This window comes from Orcinus orca, chromosome 3, assembly GCF_937001465.1.
Source record: "Orcinus orca chromosome 3, mOrcOrc1.1, whole genome shotgun sequence".
Taxonomy (NCBI): domain Eukaryota; kingdom Metazoa; phylum Chordata; class Mammalia; order Artiodactyla; family Delphinidae; genus Orcinus; species Orcinus orca.
In genome coordinates this window covers 134,414,219-134,435,360 of record NC_064561.1, presented here as the reverse complement: position 1 = coordinate 134,435,360, position 21,142 = coordinate 134,414,219, and the positions used below count along the sequence as shown (strand labels likewise).

At 35.9% G+C, this 21,142-nt stretch overlaps 1 protein-coding gene across 4 annotated transcripts in view; it reads left to right on the top strand.

Annotated features, from left to right (window-relative positions):
• RNF180 (ring finger protein 180) overlaps positions 1-21,142 on the top strand; it is a 281,709-nt gene that overhangs the window by 250,900 nt on the left and 9,667 nt on the right. For 3 of the 4 annotated variants that reach the window (XM_049707919.1, XM_049707920.1, XM_049707918.1), the window contains one exon: positions 20,426-20,647. The exons of the other annotated variant lie outside the window; for it this stretch is intronic. In XM_049707919.1, the coding sequence (XP_049563876.1) occupies positions 20,426-20,647 (222 nt within the window). The remainder of the gene's footprint in view (positions 1-20,425; positions 20,648-21,142) is intronic. 4 annotated transcript variants of the gene reach the window in all.

The following is a 21,142-nucleotide window of genomic DNA, read 5'->3' as shown; positions in this document are numbered from 1 at the left end:
GTGGCATAATTCAATGAAAGTGGTTGGCACTCCATGTCTGTAGATGCGAAGCCCATGGATATAGAGGGCCAAATGCATCCTCTTGATGAATTGGCCCCGTTATTATTATATAACGACCTTCTTTGTTTCTTGTTACAGTCTTTGACTTAACGTCTCTTTTGTCCAATAGAAGTATGACTACCCCTGCTTTTTAAAAATTTGCATTAAGTATCTTTTTCCATCTTTTATTTTAAGACTGTGTGTTCCTTTAAAGCTGAAGTAAGCCTCTTGTTGGCAACATATAGTTGGATTTTTTTTTTTTTTTTTTTTTTTTTTTTTTTGGTGGCAGGCAGGATCTTAGTTCCCTGACCAGGGATGAAACCGGTGTCCCTGGTAGTAGAAGTGAGAAATCTTAACCACTGGACTATCAGGGAAGTCCCTGGATTTTTTTTTTACTACACACTCTCTGTTGTTGAATAATTTAGTCCATTCACATTTAAAGTAACTATTGATAGGTATGGACTTATTATTGCCATTTTGTTATTTTCTGTTTGTTTCATTATTCTCTTGTTCCTTTATTTCTCTCATTCTCTTCCTTTGTAATTTGAGGAATTATAGTTTTCCTTTGAAATGATTTTCTGTAGTGGTATGCTTTGCAATTGCTTTGTCTTTATTTTTTGTGTATCTACCATAGATATTGTGTGTGTGTGTGTGTGTGTGTGTGTGTGTGTGTGATCTTACAACATAATCATGTATTTTATTGACTTTAAAAATGTTATATGTTTATTGGACTTCCCTGGTTGTGCAGTGGTTAAGAATCTGCCTGCCAATGCAAGAGACACGGGTTCGAGCCCTGATCCGGGAATATCCCACATGCCACAGAGCAACTAAGCCCATGCACCACAACTACTGAGCCTGTGCTCTAGAGCCTGGGTACCAAAACTACTGAGCCCGTGTGCCACAACTACTGAAGCCCATGTGCCTAGAGCCCATGCTTCGCAACAAGAGAAGCCACCACAATGAGAAGCCTGAGCACCACAACGAAGAGTAGCCCCCACTCACCACAACTAGAGAAAAGCCATGTGCAGCAGTGAAGACCCAAAGCAGCCATAAATAAATAAATAAATTTATTTATTTATTTATTTATTTTTAAAATGTTATATGTTTATTAATTTCTTTCCTTACAGTTTTATTGAGATATAATTGACATAAAGCACTGTATAAGTTTAAGGCATGCAGCATAATGATTTGACATACATCAATCACGCAATGATTACCTCAATAAGTTTAGTGAGCCTCCATCATCAAATATATATAGAAAATAAGGGGGAAAGATATTTTCCTTGTGATGAGAACTCTTAGGATTTACTCCCTTAACAACTTTCAGATATAATATAGAGAAGTATTAATTATATAAATCATGTTATACATTACATCCCTAGTACTTATTTATCTCATAACCGGACATTTGTACCTTTTGACTACCTTCATCCAATTCCCCCTCCCCTCAACTACTACGTCTCTGGTAACCACAACTCTGATCTCTTTTTCTGTGAGTTGGCTTATTTGGTCTTTTTTGAAGTATGATGGACCTGCAACACTCTGTTAGTTCCTGGCACACAAGACAGTGATTATTTTGTAATGTATAGAAATATCTAATCACCAAGATAAGTGTTACCATCTGTCACCATACAAAGATATTACCTTATTATTGACTGTTTTCCCCATGATGTACATTTCATTTTCATGACTCACTTATTTTGTAACTGGAAGTTTGTAACTCTTCGTTTTCCCTCACCTTATTTCTCTCCTCCCCCATCCCCTCTCCCCCGTGGCAAACATTTGTTATCTGTATCAATGACTGTTTCTGTGTTGTTTCGTTCATTTGGTTTTTTTTTAGATTCCACATATAAGTAAAATCATATGGTATTTTACTTTCTCTGTCTGACTTATTCCACTTAGCATAATACCCTCCAGGCTCATCCATGTTGGCACAAATAGTGAGATTCCATTCTTTTTATGGCTGAGTAATATTCCATTGTATGTATATGTGTGCGCACACGTGTGTGTGTCTACATCTTCTTTATCTATTCATCTATCTATGGGCACGTAGGGTTGCTTCCATATGTTGGCTATTATGAATTATGTTGCAAATAACATAGGGATGCATACACCTTTTCGAATTGTGTTTTCATTTTCTTTGGGAAAATACTCAGAACTGGAATTGCTGGACCACATAGTAGTTCTCTTTCTAATTTTTAAGGACCCTCCATACTGTTTTCCATAGCGGTTGCACCAATTTACATTTGTACCAACAGTGCATGAGAGTTTCCTTCACTCCACATCCTTGCCAACACTTGTTGGTATCTTTTTGATAATAGCCATTCTGATGGGTGTGAGGTGATATCTCATTGTTGCCTTTATTATGTTGAAGTATGTTTCCTCTATACCCACTTTGTGGAGAGCTCTTTCAATAAATGGATGTTGAATTTTGTCAAAAGCTGTTACAACATCTATTGAGATGATCATATGGTTTCTATTCTTCAGTTAATGTGCTATATCACAGTGACTAATTTGAGAATACTGAACCATTCTTGCATTGCTAGGAAAAATCCCAATTGATAGTGTTCTCTGATCCTTGTAATGTATCATTGGATTTGATTTGCTAACATTTTGTTGAGGATTTTTGAATCTGTATTCATCAGGGATATTGACCCATAATTTTCTTGTGGTGTCTTTGTCTGGCTTTTGTATCAGGGTAATGCTGGCCTAGTAAAATGAGTTTGGAAGAGTTTGAAAAAGATAGGCATTAATTTCTCTTTAATGTTTGGTAGAATTTGCCTGTGAAGCTTTCTGATACTGGACTTTTGTTTATTGAGAGTTTTTAAATTAGTCATTCAATTTCATGACTGGCATTTGGTCTGTTCATATTCTGTGTTTCATTCTGATTTAGTCTTGGGAAACTATATGTTTCTAGGAATTTATCCATTTCTTCTAGGTTATTCATTTTATTGGCATATAATTGTGATAGTAATCCCTTTTGATCCTTTGTATTTCTGTAGTGTTGGTTTTAACTTCTCTCTCATTTCTGATTTTATTTATTTGGGCCTTCTCTTTTTCTTAATGCATCTGACTAAATGTTCATGAATTTTGTTTCTTTTCAGAGAACCAGTTTTTAGTTTCATTGATCTTTTCTACCATTGTTTTAGTCTGTGTTTCATTTATTTCTGCTCTGATCTTTATTCTTTCCTTCCTTCTACTAACTTTGTTTTTCTATTTGTTCTTTTCCTAGTTCCTTTAGGTGTAAGTTTAGGTTGAGATTTTTCTTGATTCCTGAGATAGGCTTGTATTGCTATACAATTCCCTCTTAGAACTGCTTTTGCTGCCTATCATAGATTTTGAATCATTGTGTCTTCGTTGTCATTTGTATGCAGGTATTTTTTTTATTTCCTCTTTGATTTCTTCAGTGACTCATTGATTATATAGTACCATATGGTTTAGCCTACATATGTTTGTAGGGTTTTTTTTAATCAGATATTCCATTTTTAGTCTCATATCATTGTGGATGGAAAAGATGCTTGATATGATTTCAGTTTTCTTAAATGTATTGAGGCTTGTTTTTCGGCCTAGCATGCAGTGTATTCTGGAGAAAGTTCCATGTGTACTTCAAAAGAATGTGTATGTTGCTGTTTTTGGATGGAATGTTCTCTGAGTATTAAGTCTCTCTGGTCTAATGTGCCATTTAAAGCTAGTGTTTCCTGATTGATATTATATCTGGATAATCTTTCCATCGATGTAAGTGGGATGTTTAAGTCACCTACAATTAATACTTGATTTATATATTTAGGTGCTCCTATGTTGGGTGTATATATATTTACAATTGTTATATCTTCTTGTTGGATTGATACCTTTATCATTACTTAATGTACTTCTTGTCTGTTATGACAGTCTTTATTTTAAAATCTATTTTGTCTGATATGAGTATTGCTACCCCTGCTTTCTTTTCATTTCCATTTGCATGGAATAGCTTTTTCCAGCCCCTCATTTTCAATCTGTGTGTGTATTTAGATCTGAAGTGCGTCTCTTGTAGGCAGCATATATATGGGTCTCACTTTTCTTATCCATTCAGCCACTCTATGTCTTTTGATTGAAGCATTTAGTCCATTTACATTTAAAGTTTAACGTTTATGCATTTATTCCCATTTTGTTAAGTGTTATCTGGGTGTTTTGTACTCCTTATTTATTTCTAATGTCTTTTGCTCTCTTCACTTGTTATTTGATAACTATGTTTGGATTTCTTTTTCTTTGTGTGTATCTATTATAGGTTTTTTGGGTTTGTGGTTACCATGAGGTTCACAAATATACATACATGTGTGTGTGTATATACACACACACACACACACACACACACACGCGCGATTATTTTAAGTTGAAGATCTCTTATTTTTTCTCTTCTTCTTCTGGAACCCCTATAATTCGAATGTTGGTGCATTTAATGTTGTCCCAGAGGTCTCTGAGACTGTCCTCAATTCTTTTCATTCTTTTTTCTTTATTCTGCTCTGCAGTAGTTATTTCCACTATTTTATCTTCCAGGTCACTTATCCCTTCTTCTGCCTCAGTTATTCTGCTATTGATCCCATCTAGAGTATTTTTAATTTCATTTATTGTGTTGTTCATCATTGCTTGTTTCATCTTTAGTTCTTCTAGGTCCTTGTTAAATGTTTCTTGCATTTTGTCTATTCTATTTCCAAGATTTTGGATCATCTTTACTATCATTATTCTGAATTCTTTTTCAGGTAGACTGCCTATTTCCTCTTCATTTGTTAGGTCTGGTAGGGTTTTATCCTGCTCCTTCATCTGCTGTGTGTTTTTCTGTCTTCTCATTTTGCTTATCTTACTGTGTTTGGGGTCTCCGTTTTGCAGGCTGCAGGTTCGTAGTTCCCGTTGTTTTTGGTGTCTGTCCCCAGTGGCTAAAGTTGGTTCAGTGGGTTGTGTAGGCTTCCTGGTGGAGGGGACTAGTGCCTGTGTTCTGGTGGATGAGGCTGGATCTTGTCTCTCTGGTGGGCAGGTCCACGTCTGGTGGTGTGTTTTGGGGTGTCTGTGGACTTATTATGATTTTAGGCAGCCTCTCTGCTAATGGGTGGGGTTGTGTTCCTGTCTTGCTAGTTGTTTGGCATAGGGTGTCTAGAACTGTAGCTTGCTGGTCGTTGAGTGAAGTTGGGTGCTGGTGTTGAGATGGAGATCTCTGGGAGATTTTCGTCGTTTGATATTATATGGAGCTGGGAGGTCTCTTGTGGACCAGTGTCCTGAAGTTGGCTCTCCCACATCAGAGAAGCCTCACACAGGCTTCTTGGTGGCGGCAGTAGCCGCCTTAGCGTATCATGCCCGTCTCTGGTTCCGCGCTTTTAGCCGCGGCTCGTGCCTGTCTCTGGAGCTCCTTTAAGCAGCGCTCTTAATCCCGTCTCCTCGCGCACCAGGAAACAAAGAGGGAAGAAAAAGTCTCTTGCCTCTTCGGCAGGTCCAGACTTTTCCCCGGACTCCCTCCCGGCTAGCCGCGGTGCACTAACCCCTTCAGGCTGTGTTCACGCAGCCAACCCCAGTCCTCTCCCTGCGCTCCGACCAAAGCCTGACCCTCAGCTCGCACCCCGCCCGCCCCGGCGGGTGAGCTGACAAGCCTCTTGGGCTGGTGTGTGCCGGTCGGTTGGCACCGATCCTCTGTGCGGGATCTCACCGCTTTGCCCTCCGCACCCCTGTTGCTGTGCTCTCCTCCGCGGCACCGAAGCTCCCCCACTCCGCCACCCACAGTCTCCGCCCGCGAAGGGGCTTCCTAGTGTGTGGTAACCTTTCCTCCTTCACAGCTCCCTCCCACTGGTGCACCAGGTCCCGTCCCTATTCTTTTTGTCTCTGTTTTTTCTTTTTTTCTTTTGCCCTACCCAGGTACGTGGGGAGTTTTTTGCCTTTTGGGAGGTCTGAGGTCTTCTGCCAGCATTCAATAGGTGTTCTGTAGGAGTTGTTCCACGTGTAGATGTATTTCTGGTGTATCTGTGGGGAGGAAGGTGATCTCTGCGTCTTACTCTTCCGCCATCTTCCCCTCGGACCTCCTAATTTTTGACATTTTAATTACAATGTGTCTTGGCATGGACCTCTTTGGGTTGATCTCATTTGTGATTCTTTCTGCTTCCTGGACCTGGATGTCTGTTTCCTTTCCCAGGATAAGGAAGTTTTCATCTATTACTGCTTCAAATAAAGTTATCTGCCCCTTTCTCTCTTTTCCTTATGGGACTCTTATAATGTGTACATTGGTCCATTTGATGGTGTCCCATAAGTACCTTAAGATACCTTCACTCTTTTTCAGTCTTTTTTTTCTTTTTGTTCCTCTAATTAAATGAATTCCATTGTTCTGTCTTCTACTTTGCTGGTCCTTTTTTCCATATGATCTAGCCTGCTTGAACGCTCTCTATTGAATTTTTTAGTTCAATTATTGATATCAGCTATGTGATTTCTGTTTGGTACTTTAAAAAATATTTTTTCTCTTTGTTCGAATTGTCACTTTGTTCATGCATTGCTCTCCTAACCTCAGTGAGCATCTTTGTATCTGTTATTTTGAACCATCAGGTAAACTTCTTTTGTGTTTCACTAAGATGTGTTTATGTAAATTTATCCTGTCCTTTTGTTTGGAATATACTCCTATTTCTTCATTTTCCTTAACTTTCTATTTCGGTTTTTGTGCAGTAGATAAAATAAACACCTCTCCCAGTCTTGACAGAGTTGTCTCAATTAGGAGATGAACTTTATCTATCAGCCCAGCCCAAGCACCTAGTTGTGTCCTAAATTTTTGTGATTGTCCATGCCTCCTCCTTTATTTTTAGTGGCTCCCAGTAGCTGAGGGTGTATCAAGACCCATTAGTGTTCCAAAGGGGAAGATCACAGTCAGCATTTAGATGCAGCTTGATTGAAGGTGGTCCCTCAAGCAGCAGCTGGGAAAGTAAGTAGTTAAGCCTCTTCCAGGGAGAAAGTGGGAAATGGACATTTTCCCCTGCTCCCTCTATAATGGGCCCAGGTTTATAGCCAGGGGGGAGGGGTGGTGCTCCTTTGTCCATTAAGAACTGTTTATTTTACACAGTCCTGTGGAAATTATGAGTGAAAATTCCATTGGCTACTAGAGCCAAGCAATCTGGGGCCCATCTTTCAGTGTCAGCCACAAAACCTGGGGTACCCCAGATGTGTTTACAAGCTCCTTCTAGGGAGATACTGGCAACTTGGTTTCATTATTGGAGTGAGCTAGAGAGAGAAGGTGGGAGGGATATCCACCAACTTCTCTGGTCTCTAGAGAGGATCACAGCTGCCCCTAGATGGCTACCAACTTAGAAGCCAGGCTCTCAAGTGGCAGCTTTTAAAGTATGTAGATAAACCCGTTTCAGGAAAAAACTGAGAGGCTGTTCTGCCTGCTTCATCTGCACTGAGCCCTGGTGGGATAGCCAGTTAAGAATTGCTTCTTTGTTTGCCACAGTTCTGTGGGACTTATGAATGGAAGCCCTTTAGCTATCAGAGTCAGGTGATCTGGGGACCCATACCCTGTTTGGCAGCCATAAAATCTGGGGTGCAGATGTGTTTACATGCTCCTTCCAAGTAAGTACTGATGACTTGTATCAGGCTGGACAGAGAAGGCAGGAGAGGTATCCCCTGGCTTCCCCAGTCTCTTGGGAGGATGCAGGCCAGACCCTAGAGCCATCTAAATTAGAAACCTGGCCCTGAGGCAGAAACTTTTAAAGTATGCAGATAAACTCTCAGGGAAAGACTGGTGTATGAGTGATTTTGCCTGATCCCTCTGCAGTGAGATAGCCATGGCAGTTCTAGTATGCCCATTAAGAATTGCTTCTTTGTTTGTTTGCTGTCATCTTGTGGTTCTCATGGACCCAAGCCCAGTTAGATTTCTGAGGTAGGTGTTTTGAAACTCCCTCTATTGAGTGTCTTATATGTTGGAATACTAGATATAGGGTCCAAATCCTTTGCTCCTCAGGGAGAACCTGGGAGTCGGGGGTTCATCCCCAATTATACAGCACTGTGTAAGGGGTGGGGGTTATGGCAAGAGTGTGCCTCAACCTTTCCTACCCAACTCACTGTGGCTACTTTTTCATTCATCTGATGTATACGATCACTCAGCTACTTTCCGGATCTCTTTCAGAGGGAATTTCTCCATATGTAGCTGTACATTCATTTTGTCTGTGGGAGTAGGAGAGCTCAGGAATCTCCTGTGTTGCCATCTTGGTTGACTACTACCTCACTGTCTTCTAACTAATCAGGTTGCTCAGTATTTTAGTGTCAAGGAAAAGATTTTTAAAATAAGGTGGGATATATTTATATATCCAGCAAAAATAAAATTATTTTAAAAATAATTATCTTCTCAAAAGGCAGTTTGCTTGAAATAGTTTCAGTATAAAATGTCAAGCTAATGAGAGAATTTTGCATTGTCTTACACTTTGAAATATCTGGAATTTAATGTACTGTCATAGGTATATAAACAGGAACTGGCTTTATGATCCAGATCCATCACTTATGATGTGACCCGTGGCAAACCAATAAACCATCAAAGCCTCAAGCCCTTTTTGTATTTTTAATTTGTAAACTGGAGAACATATCTATCCTGAAGGACTTACTGATAATTAAAATGATCCCGTACACTGTTTCACAACCTAAATGAGGCTCTTTGAAATATTTCCTGACAAGAGATACCTTTGTAATATGTTGGATATTAGGTTAAGAGCTCCAAACTAAATATACTGTAAAAAATTTACCACTGAACCTCAATTTTTAGCATGACAGTGTGTAACTACAAATAGACTCATTGATAAGATCTAGTTATTCTGAATTCCATGTTATTATAAATAAAGGAAAATAAGGGATTGTATTTTTTTACAGAAGAAAACCATTAAATCTTGTTACATGGAAAATATTCTTAATTTTGAGTGTAAATGATTACATTATAACATCTAATTGAACGTACATTTTATATCATACTTCTTATTTAAAATAAAACAGACAAAAATTAGGGATTATATTTATCTAAATCTTAGACAACCACTCACTCAAAATTAATATCACTAAATGATTATGTAATGGTTGTTTGCTTTTTAATACACAAATAGTTTTCTGGTGTTTGTTTATTACGTATTTATCCTGGCATCATAAATAAAATGTACCACATTTAGCCCAATTGTGGCCAATTAGAAATAGGATAATATAAACCCATAATTTATGTATAAAAATATAAATATAATTATCATAAATTACATACCTTAATGGCAAGTATTATAGTCCTCCAAAATTAATTAAAGGGAAAAAAACCAAGTAAATCACATTTATTTTTTGTACTTAAATTGATAATTAAGTTAAGTTATAAAAATAAAAAAGATGTGGTACTGCCACAAGACATGTCTTGATAAATTTAAAAAGATTGAAATCATACAAAGTATCTTCTCAACCACAATGAAATAAGCTAGAAATCAATGAAGAAGGAAAATTGAAAAGTTCACAAATAGGGATTAAATAACACACTTTAAACAAACAGTGGGTCAAATAAAGTGCAAAGGAAATTAGAGGATACCTCATGATGGAGTGATATCACCATCATGATGGTGTGAGTTGTTCCTTTTTTATCTCCCCTTTAATTTAGAACTCTTTGGAGACCTGTTAGTGAGCAAAAATGCCTCTCTGCACAGCACATTAGGACACACATGAGATCCATCCATCTGTACATCCGAAAGTGGGTGGATTGGACTTTGGAGAAGGCTACAAAGCCAAGGGGGATAGTGACAGCAGCAGCACCTGGAAGGAGTGACTTCTCTAATAAGAGGTGGAAAGAGAGAGTGGTGAGTGAAAGTCTGCTAGGCCACACAGGCTGCAGCTGGACAGAACACAGTGCTCTTTCTGAGGCGGGACCTCCATGACTGGGAGAGGTCATAGAAGAGGGAAGAAGACACACAAAGAGAACTGAAGGAACACATTTCCTGCTGTCTGCCCCAGGATTTCAGTAAGAGGTCAACCCATAGACCTCTGAGACTCCTTAACTCTAAGATCTCCCTACTGGGCCATGGGCACACCCAAAGCCCCAGATACTAAGCCCATACCTCCCTACACTCTGCCACCCGCTTTTTTTCTTTTTAATGCCAGCATTTTTATGCACATGCTCCCAACTTCGGCAGCACATCAGCTCTGTAAGAGAAACTGAAAATTTGTGCTATAGTCTACCTTCTGGAAAACAAAGAAAGGTTTCTAATTGCCAATCTGTTTAACTCAAAGTAAACAAAACCTCCCAAAATAAGAAAGGTGGTGTTTACTACTTCAAATGTGATGACAGAGGCACATTCCATCAAACACTATGAAAAATCATGGTAATTTGGTATCTCAAAAAGAAAATGACAAATCTCCAGCAACTAAACTCAAAGATATTGAATTCTTTATCAGTTAGATTGCAATATTCCAAGTAGCTGTTATGAAGAAATTGAACAACCTGAAAGAAAACTCAGAAAAGCAAATTCATTGAATGCAGGAATAAAATTAACATACAGGAGGAGTATTTTACCAAAAAGATTGAAATTATTAAAAAAAAAAAGAAACAGAAATTCTGGTGCTAAAGAACTCAATAAATGAGATGAAGAATGCATTAGAAAGTATTAAAAATAGAGCAGATCAGATGGAAGAGAGAATTAATTAGTGATCTGGAGGATAGGAATTTAGAAATGATTCCGGTAGAAGAGGAGAGAGAACTAAGATTTCTAAAAAATGCAGAAACCCTACAAGAATTATAAGACTCCATTAGGAAAGCCAAAGTAATAATAATAGGTATGCCAGAAAAAGAAAGGGAGGAGGCACAGAGGGTTTATTTTAAAAAAATAAATAATAGCTGAGAACTTCCCAAGCCTGGGAAGTAATTAAACATACAAGTCCACAAACCTAACAGAACACTTCATTATCTCAATGCAAAAAGACCTTTTCCAAGACATTATATTGAAACTGTAAAACATCAATGATAAAGAATTTTAATGGCAGCCAGGGGGAAAAGGAAAGTAACCTACCAAGGAGCCCTCATTAGGCTATCAGTGAATTTCTCAGCAGAAACTCAACAGGCCAGGAGAGAGTGGGATGAGATATTCAAAATATTAAAATATACAATTTCCAGCCAAGGATACTCTATCTGGCAAAGTTGTCCTTCAGATATGAAGGAGTAATAAAGACTTTCCCAGACAAACAGAAGCTGAGGGAGTTTGCCACCACTTGACCTACCTTGCAAGAAACGTTAAAAGGAGTACTTCAAGCTGAAGTGCTAATTAGGGAAACATTAAAAAAAAAAGTACACAAAACTGTGATAATTGTGATAGTCAGAATTAGAAAACTGTATGTTAGAATAGTATGTTAAGCACTTGATTCTAATGTAAAAGTTAAAGAGCGTTAAAATATGTATAGCTACTACAATTTGTTAATGAATTCACAGCACAAAAAGGTAATTTGTGACATCAAAAATACAAAAAGGGGAGGAGTAAAAAGGAAGAACATTTATAGCTGAAAAAAGATAAGTTGCTATCAGCAGTAAAAGGACAGTTTTATCTATGAGATATTTTATATAAGCCTCAGGGTAACCACAAAGGAGAAATGTGGAATAGAGACACAAAATGTAAAAAAGGGGGAGACTGAAAAACTGATCACTGAAAACCACCAATATACAAACATAAAGAGAAGCAGAAGGAAAAAGAAAATAATGGAGATACAAAATAACCAAAGTCAAAAGATAAAATGGCAGTATCAAGTGCTTGCATATCAATAATCACCCGAAATGTAAACGTGTTGAACTCACCAATCAAAAGGCACAGGTAGAAATACAATACCCAACTCTGTGCTGCCCACAAGAGACTCATTTCAGCTCTAACTACAGACATAGACTCTAAGTGAGGTTGGAAGATGACATTCCAAGCAAGCAATAACGAAAATAAAGTGGGTGTAGCCATATTTATATCAGAAGTTGACTTCAAGCCAAAAATGGCAACAATAGACAAAGAATGTCATTATATAATGATAAAGGGGTCAATACTCAAGAAGATACAACAGTCATAAATATATATATATGCTCCCAACACCTGAGCAGTGAAATATACTATGCAAATACTAACAGATCTTAAGAGAGAAATAGACAACAATACAATAATAATCCTTCAATAATCCTTCAGTACCCCACTATCGACAATGCATAGGTCATCCAGACAGAAAATCAACAAGGATATGTTGAAATGTAACCATACTTTAGAACAAGTAGAATATTATGTGTGTGTGTGTGTATATATATATATATATATATAAAAAACACATACACACACACATATATATATATATAAAATATTCCATCCAAATGGAGCAAAATATACATTTTTCTCAAGTACATACAGAATATGCTCCAGGTTAGATCATATGATAGGAAACAAAACAAATCTTAGCAAATTTAAGAAGACTGAAATCATACCAACTATCTTTTGTGATCACAACGGTATGAAACTAGAAATCAAGAGACGATCTACGAATATGTGGAAACTGAACAATACATTCTGAACAACCAGTGGGTCAAGAAGAAATCAAAAGATAAACTATTTTAAAACAAATGAAAATCCAATATAGACCTTGTGGGATACAGCAAAAGCAGTCTCAGAGGAAAGTTTATAGCAATAAATGCCTATATTAAGAAAGATCACAAATAAACAATCTAACTTTATACCTCAAGGAATTAGAAAAAGAATAAATTATGCCCAAAGTAAGCAGAAGAAGGAAGTAATAAAGATCAAAGCAGAAATAAATGAAATAGGGACCAGAAAAAGCAATAGGATCAACAAAACCAAGAGCTGGTTCTTCAAAATTGACAAAGTTGTAACTACATTTACCAAGAATAAAAAAGAGAGAAGACTCAAAATTCTAAGTGAAAGAGGAGATACTATAGTTGATTCTACAGAAATAATGGGATCATAAGAGATTACAAAACCTGGGAGAAATGCATACATTTCTACAAACACATGACCTTCCAAGCCTGAATCAGGGAGAAATACAGAATCTGAACAGACCAATAATGAATAAAGAAATGGAATCAGTAATCAAAAACCTCCCAACACAAAAAACCCTAGGACCAGACAGCTTCACTGGCAAATTCTACCAAACATTTAAAGAATTAATACCAGTCCTCTTCAAACTCTTCTAAAATATCAGGGAGGAGGGAACAGATCCAAATTCATTTTACAAGGCCAGTATTACCCTGATACCAAAACCAGATAAGAGTACCATAAAAAAAAAAAAAGAATGCTATAGGCCAGTACCCCTGATGAATATAGATTCAAAAATTCTCAACAAAATAGTAGGAAACCAAATTCAACAACACATTAAAGGGATTATACATCATGATCAGTGGAATTTATCTCTGGGATGCAAGAATGGCTCAACATATGCAATCAATAAATGGAATATATCACATTAACAAAATCAAAGATTAAAATCACATGATCATCTCATTGGATGAAATTTAACATCCATTCATGATTTTAAAAATCTCAACAAATTAGGTATGGAGGGAATGAACCAAAATAAGGGCCATTTATGACAGTCCCACATCTAACATTACACTCAATGGAGAAAATTGAAAGCTTTTCCTCTAAGATCAGAAACAAGACAAGGATGCCCACTCTCACCACTCCTATTCAGTATAGTACTGGAAGTCCTAGCTAGAGCAGTTAGACAAGACAAACAAATTAAAGGCATCCAAACTGGAAAGAAAGAAGTAAAATTGTTGCTATTTGCTGATACATGATTTCTAATATGATATTATATAGAGAAAATCCCAAAGAGTCAATCAAAAACTGTTGGAACTAATCAATTATTTCAGTAAAGTAGCAGGATACAAAATCAACATACAGAATTCAGTTGCATTCCTTCACACTAATGATGAAACATCTGGAAAAGAAAGAAAGAACACTATCCCATTCACAACAGCATCAAAAACAAGAAAATACTTAGGAACAAATTTAAACAAGGAAATGAAAGATATATACTATGAAAACTATAAGACTTTGATTAAAGAAATTGAAGAAAGCTCAAAAAAATGGAAAGACATCCCATGTTCATGGATTGGAAGAATTAATGGTGTTAAAATGTTCATACTACCCAATACCATCTACAGATTCAATGCAATACTCATCAAATACCAAAGGTACTCTTAACAGAAATAGAAGAAACAATCCTGAAATTTGTGTGAAACCACAAAAGACTCTGAGTAACCAAAGCAGTCTTGAGGAAAAATAAAGTTGGAGGTATCATGCTTCTGGATTTCCAACTATACTATAAAGCCATAGTAATTTTTTAAAAGTATGGTGTTAGCACAGAAATATACACATAGAACAATGGAATAGAGAACCCAGAATCAAATCGTAGCATATACAGTAGACTAATATTCAACAAGGGAGCCAAAAACACCCAGTGGGAAAAGGTGCTGGGAAAACTGGAGAAACACATGCAGAATAATGAATTTGGACCACTGTCTCATACCACTCACAAATATTAACTCAAAATGAATCAAAGACTTAAACATAAGATCTGATACCATAAAAACTAGAAGGAAACATAAGAAGTTCCTTAACATTGATGTAGGTAATGATTTTCTGATATGATGCCAAAAGCACAGACAGCAAAAGCAAACATCAACAGAAGAAACAACAGCAAACTTAAAAGCTTCTGCACAGCAAAAGAACAATTAACAAAATTAGATAACCTACAGAATGGGAGAAAAATTTTGCAAGCCAATTTTGCGAGGGGTTAAAATCCAAACTATGTAAAGAACTCGTACAACTTAATAACAAAAAGATAAATCCAATTAAAAACTGCATGGAACTAAATAGACATTTTTCCAAAGAGGACATCAGAATAGCCAACAGGCACATGAAAAGATGCTTAACATCACTAATCATCATGGAAATGCAAATCGAAACTATGAGATATCACTTCATACCTGTTATATAGAATGACTATCCTCAAGAAGACAGAAGACAACAGATGCTTGTGAGGATACGATGAAAAGAGAACTTTTATACACTGTTGGTGGAAATGTAGATTTGTCCAACCACTATGGAAAACAATATGAAGGTTCCTCAAAACATTAAAAATCTACCATATGATCCAGCAATTCCACTTCTGGGTATATACCTAAAGGAAATGAAAACAGGATTTTGAAGATATATATGTACACCCATTTTTATTGCAGCATTATTCACAATAGTCAAGATATGGAAACCTAAATATCCATCCAATGGATGAATGGATAAAAAAGATGTGGTGTATAGATACAATGGAATTATATTCAGCCATGAAGAAAGGAAGATATCCTTCCATTTGTGACAACATGGATGGACCTTGAGGAAACTATGCCAACTGAGATAAGTCAGACAGAAAAAGACCAAATACTGTATAATTTGACTTATATATGGACTCTAAAAAAGAAAAACTCATAAAAAACAGAGTAAAATGATGGTTACCAAGGGGTAGCGGGGATGTGGAGGAATAAGATTGAAGTTGTTTAAGGGTCCAAACTTGCAACAAGTAGTAAATAAGCCATAGAGATCTAATGCACAGCATAATTAATATAGACAACAATATTGTACTACAATCATCAAACTTGCTGAGAGACTAAAAATTATCTCAAACACTGAAAAAAGGGATAATTATGCAATGTGATAGATGTACTAAGTATTGCTGCAGTGGCAATCATATTAAAATGTATAAATGTATCAAATTGATACCTTAAATTTATATGATGTCATATGTCAAATATATCCATTTAAAAAACTGGAGAAAAAAATAAAATACATCAAGATGAATGAAAAATAAACAACATACCAAAACTTATGAGATATAGCAAAAGCAGTGCTCAGAGGAAAATTTATAGCTATAAATGCCTATATTGAAAGAGAAAAAAATCCTCAAACCAATAACATAATTTTATACCTTGAGGAACTAGAAAAAGAGGAGCAATCTAAACCTAAAACTAGCAGAAGTAAGGAAATAATAAAGATTAGAATGGCAGTAAATGAAATACAGAATAGAAAAACAATGGAGAAAAATCAACAAAACCAAAAGTTGGTTCTTTTAAAATATCAAAAGAGTTGGCAACCCTTTAGCTAGACTGACAAAGAAAAAAAGAAGATGCAAATAAATGACTCAGAAGTAAAAGTAGAGGCTTCACTACCAACCTTACAGAAAAAAAAAAAGTATACGAGAATACTATGAGCAATTTTATGACAACAAATTAGATAACCTAGATAGAATGGACAAATTTCTAGGAACACGAATTATCTAAACTTCTTAAGAATAAATAGAAAATCTCAACACACTTGTAACAAATAAAGAACTTGAATCAGTAATCAGAAACCTCCCAAAAAGGCAGGGACCAAATGACATCACTGGTGAATTCTACCAAAATTTAAAGAAGTAACCCCAATCTTTGTTAAACTCTTGCAAGAAATTGAAGAGAAGGGAATACTTCCTAACTCATTCTATGAGGCCAGCATTGCCCCAATATTAAAGCCATATAAAGACATCACAAAAAAAGATTACAGACCAATGTCCCTTGTAAATGTAGATGCAAAATCCTCCAAAAATTACTAGGAAACTGAGTGTACAGTATGACCAAGTGGTATTTATTCCAAGTATGCTAGGGTGGTCTAACATAAGAAAATCAATATTTTGATTAATATACCATATATTATATACCATATTATACCATATTAATAGAATGCATAAAGGCATTTGACAAAATCAAGCACCGTTTTTACAAAAAATTCAGAATACTAGGAATAGAAAGGAACTTCCTCAACATGACAATGGGCATTTATAAAAAAACTCACAGGTAACATCAAACTCAGTGTGAAAGACTGAAAACTTTCCCCCTAAGATTAAGAACAAGACAAGGATGCCCGCTTTAACCACTGCTGTTCAACACTGTTCTAGAAATTCTAGCCAGAACAGTTAGATAAGAACAAGAAATAAAAGGAATCCAAATTGGAAAGGTAGAAGTAAACTTACATATAGAAAATCCCAAAGAATCTAAAAGAAAGCTACTAGAACTAATAAAATATCCAGCAAAGTTTCAGGTTACAGCATCAACACACAGCACTCAGTTGTGTTCACCAACAGAGAACAATCTGAAAAGGATATTAAGAAAGCAGTTTCATTTACAACAGCATCTAAAAGAATAAATAACTAGGAAAAAATTTAACCAAGGATGGTTACTTGTATACTGAGAACTATAAAACATAACTGAGAGAAATTAAAGAAGATCTAAATAAATGGAAAGATATCCTGTGTCCATGGATTAGAAGACTTAATATTGTTAACATATCAGTACTAGCTACAGCTATCAGTAGATTCAATGCAATACCTATCAAAATTACTATAGCCCATTTTTGTAGAAATGGAAAACCTGGTCCTTAATATCAAGGGGCCCTGAGTAAACAAAAAATATCTTGAAAAAGAAGCACAGTGTTGTAGACTCACACTTTCTATTTCAAAACTTAATACAGGAATGAAAACAGTATGATACTAGCAAAAGGATATGGAATAGAAATGGAATAGTAACTCTAGAAATAAACCCGTATGTCTATGGCCACTTGATTTTTGGAAAGGGTGCTAAGGCCATTCAATGGGGGGAAGAATAGTCTCTTCAACAGATAATGCTAGGACAACTGGATTTCCACATGCACAAGAATAAAATTGGACCCCCTACATCATACTTTGTACAAAAATTAACTCAGAATGGATCAGTGGCTTAAGTATAAAACATAAAACTCTTAAAAGAAAATATAGGGGTAAATCTTCGTGACCAAACAGATTCTTAGCTATGACACCAAAAGCGTAAGCAAATAAATAAATTGAATTTCATCAAAATTAAAAACTTTGTGCATCAAAAGGAAATTATCAAGAAGGTAAAAATACAACCCACATAATGGGAGAAAATGTTTGCAAATTATATCTGATAATGGTTTAATACCCAGAATATATAAAGAACTCAAGAAGGCAAACAACCCAGTTAAAAAATGGGCAATGGACTTCAATAGACATTCTTCCAAAGAATATATACAAATAGCCAATAAACACATGAAAAGATACACAACGTCATTAGTTATTAGGAGAATTAATGCAAATCAAAACCACAATGAGATTCACACCTACTATAATGACTATAATTTTTAAAAACACAAAATAAATGTTGGCAAGGATGTGGAGAAATTGGAACCCTTGTGCATTGCTAGCAGGGATGCAAAATGATATATTGCACTGGAAAAAAAAAAAGTCTGGAGTTTTCTCAAAATGCTAAACATAGAATCACCATTGTGACATAACAATTCTCTTGTGTATATACCCAAAGGAATTGAAAACGAGGACTTAAACAGATACTTGTATGCCAGTGTTCAATGCAGCATTATTCACTATAGCCAACAGATGGAAACAACCCAATTATCTAGGAACAAATTAATGAATTTTAAAAATATGGTATATACATACAATGGAATATTATTCAGCCATAAAAACGAATGAAGTTTTGATACATCTTGCAGTATCAGTGAACCTTGAAAACACTATGTTAAGTGAAATAAGCCAAACAAAAAAGGATGAATACTGCATGATCCCACTTCTATGAGATATCTTAGAACAGGCAAATTCATAGAGACAGAAAGTAGGTTAGAGGTTGCCAGGAGCAAAGGAGAGCTGGGAATTGGGGAATTATTGCTTAATGTCTACAGAGTATCTCTTTGTGGTAATGAAAAATTTTTTTGGAAATAAATAGTGGCAGTGGTTGCTTAACTTTGTGAATGTAATTAATGCCACTGAACTGTGTAGTAAAAATGCCAAATTTCATGTTATTTGTGTTCTATCACAAAAAAATACTTTAAAAAAAAAAACACATGGTTCTGGGACTTCCCTGGTGGTGCAGTGGTTAAGACTCTGTGCTCCCAATGCAGGGGGCCCGGGTTCGATCCCTGGACAAGGAATTAGATCCTACATGCATGCCGCAACTAAGAGTTCATATGCCTCAACTAAGGAGCTGGCAAGCCATAACTAAGGAGTCCACCTGCTGCAACTAAGGAGCTGGTGAGCTGCAACTAAGGAGCCCACGAGCTGCAACTAAGGAGCCCACCTGCCACAACTAAGACCCGGCGCAACCAAATAAATAAACTAATTAAAAAAAACAACACACACACATGGTTCTCACTTCTTACCTGGTTACAGAAACAAAACATTTAAGAATTATATAATTTAGCCCAATAACTTAAAAAACGATATTGAAATGTCAGTAGGTGTTATAGAATATGTTGCAACCTGCAATATATGTTAGTTTATTCAATATAAAAAGTTAATTTTGTAGGATTAATAAATATATTTGACCCTGCAATCCTAAAGATATAGAAGATAAAGATAAAACTTTAAATCTATTTTGCATTAACTTTTCATGTCTATTAACAGAATAACTCTATACCTGCTTGTGACTAAAAATATCACTCCACCTCTACTAAGGCTTATTTATATCAATCAAATTTTGACACAGCAGAATTCTTATGTAACATGAAGATATAGAGCAATAAAAGACCTGCTTTAACCTTTTGTCTGTCCCATCACACACGAAGAATAGGACATATCCCCTTTTTATACTGATTTCAGGGCTCTCTGAGTTAACCTCTAAAGTTTTTTTTCATAAGAACTACAAAATGTACCTCAAATATATTCATAATAATATTCAATATATTCTGAAAATATAGTTGAGAAGCTTGATTTGGGACATTTTCAAAAATATGCTAATATATTCATTCTACTCTCTGAAGTCTATCCTTATATACATACATTCATCCATCCATTCAATAAACACACTTAGTACCCACTATAAGCACTGTGCAAGTTGCTAAAATTACAAAAATGAATGAGATAATTGTTGACAGTCTTTCTGTCTCTGAAAGAATCTTCAAAATATAGAGCCTACTTTATGGTCTTTGATGGTGAATATAAATTTGAACCATATTCTGGGGAGAAAAGGTCATGCCTTGTTTTCTAGAATATGAGAGAAATCCTTATGAGGTAAAATTGTTTTTACAAAATAGAATTTATGAAGAGGCAGAAGTACCTGTATGAGATTCTGGAATGCTGGTTCTTCTTTATATTCTTCCTAAATATGATAGTGACTTGGAGATTTTCTTCACAGTTCTTTCTCACTCTTTGATTTCACACAATGAATTTCTCCAAGAGCTTTATCTTCTTTTTTTTTTCATGTGGGGAAACAAGTCAGTTTCAACTTTTGTGATTATCATCCTTTTCTTTAATAGTTTTAAAAGTCACTTCATTATTTTCAGTCAGAATTAGTTTTTCCCTTAACTTCTAGGTGTTCTGCTCCACATCATCCTAAGCTTTAGGACCGAGGATGACAGAGCAGCCTCTATCTGGTACACTGCTGGTTGTGGAGGAGGAAAAGAGACAGCTGCAGCATGTCAAACTGATAAATGCTCTACCCAGAAGCAACACACAGCATTTTCTTTGGACAGTCGTTTTCGTTTGTCAAGTCTGGTGGCCATGCCTGAGGGGCAGGGAAGTGCAAACAAACCAGGTACCCAGGAGAACAGAATATTTGTGTAAAGCCCTAAATGTACCACAGCCATGAAAATTTTAGTCCAATTTGTTTAAAAACTTGAATAGAACGGATAATGCTATATAAAAATTACCAAAAAGGACTCAAGAATAACTAGAAAACATTAATATACCAACAACTATTAAAGTAATTGATTGGTGTTTAAAAACCTACACCCACACCTGAAACGACTACAGGCCCAAGTGGTTTTATAGGTTAGATTTAGTCAAGCCATCAAGAATTCTAGTTTTATGCAAACCATTTCAGAGAATAAAAAGAGAGCACAAGATTGCCAATGTCAGAACAAAGGCAGTCAGTGCCTCTTGCTTGCAAGATATGCAGACACACAGAGATCCACAGAGAATTGTCACCTAACTGCCAACATGTTTTATGAAGACAATAAAATCATGATATACAAACCAGGCAAAAATCACATAAAACAAAATTATAGACCAATCTTCCTTACAAACATAG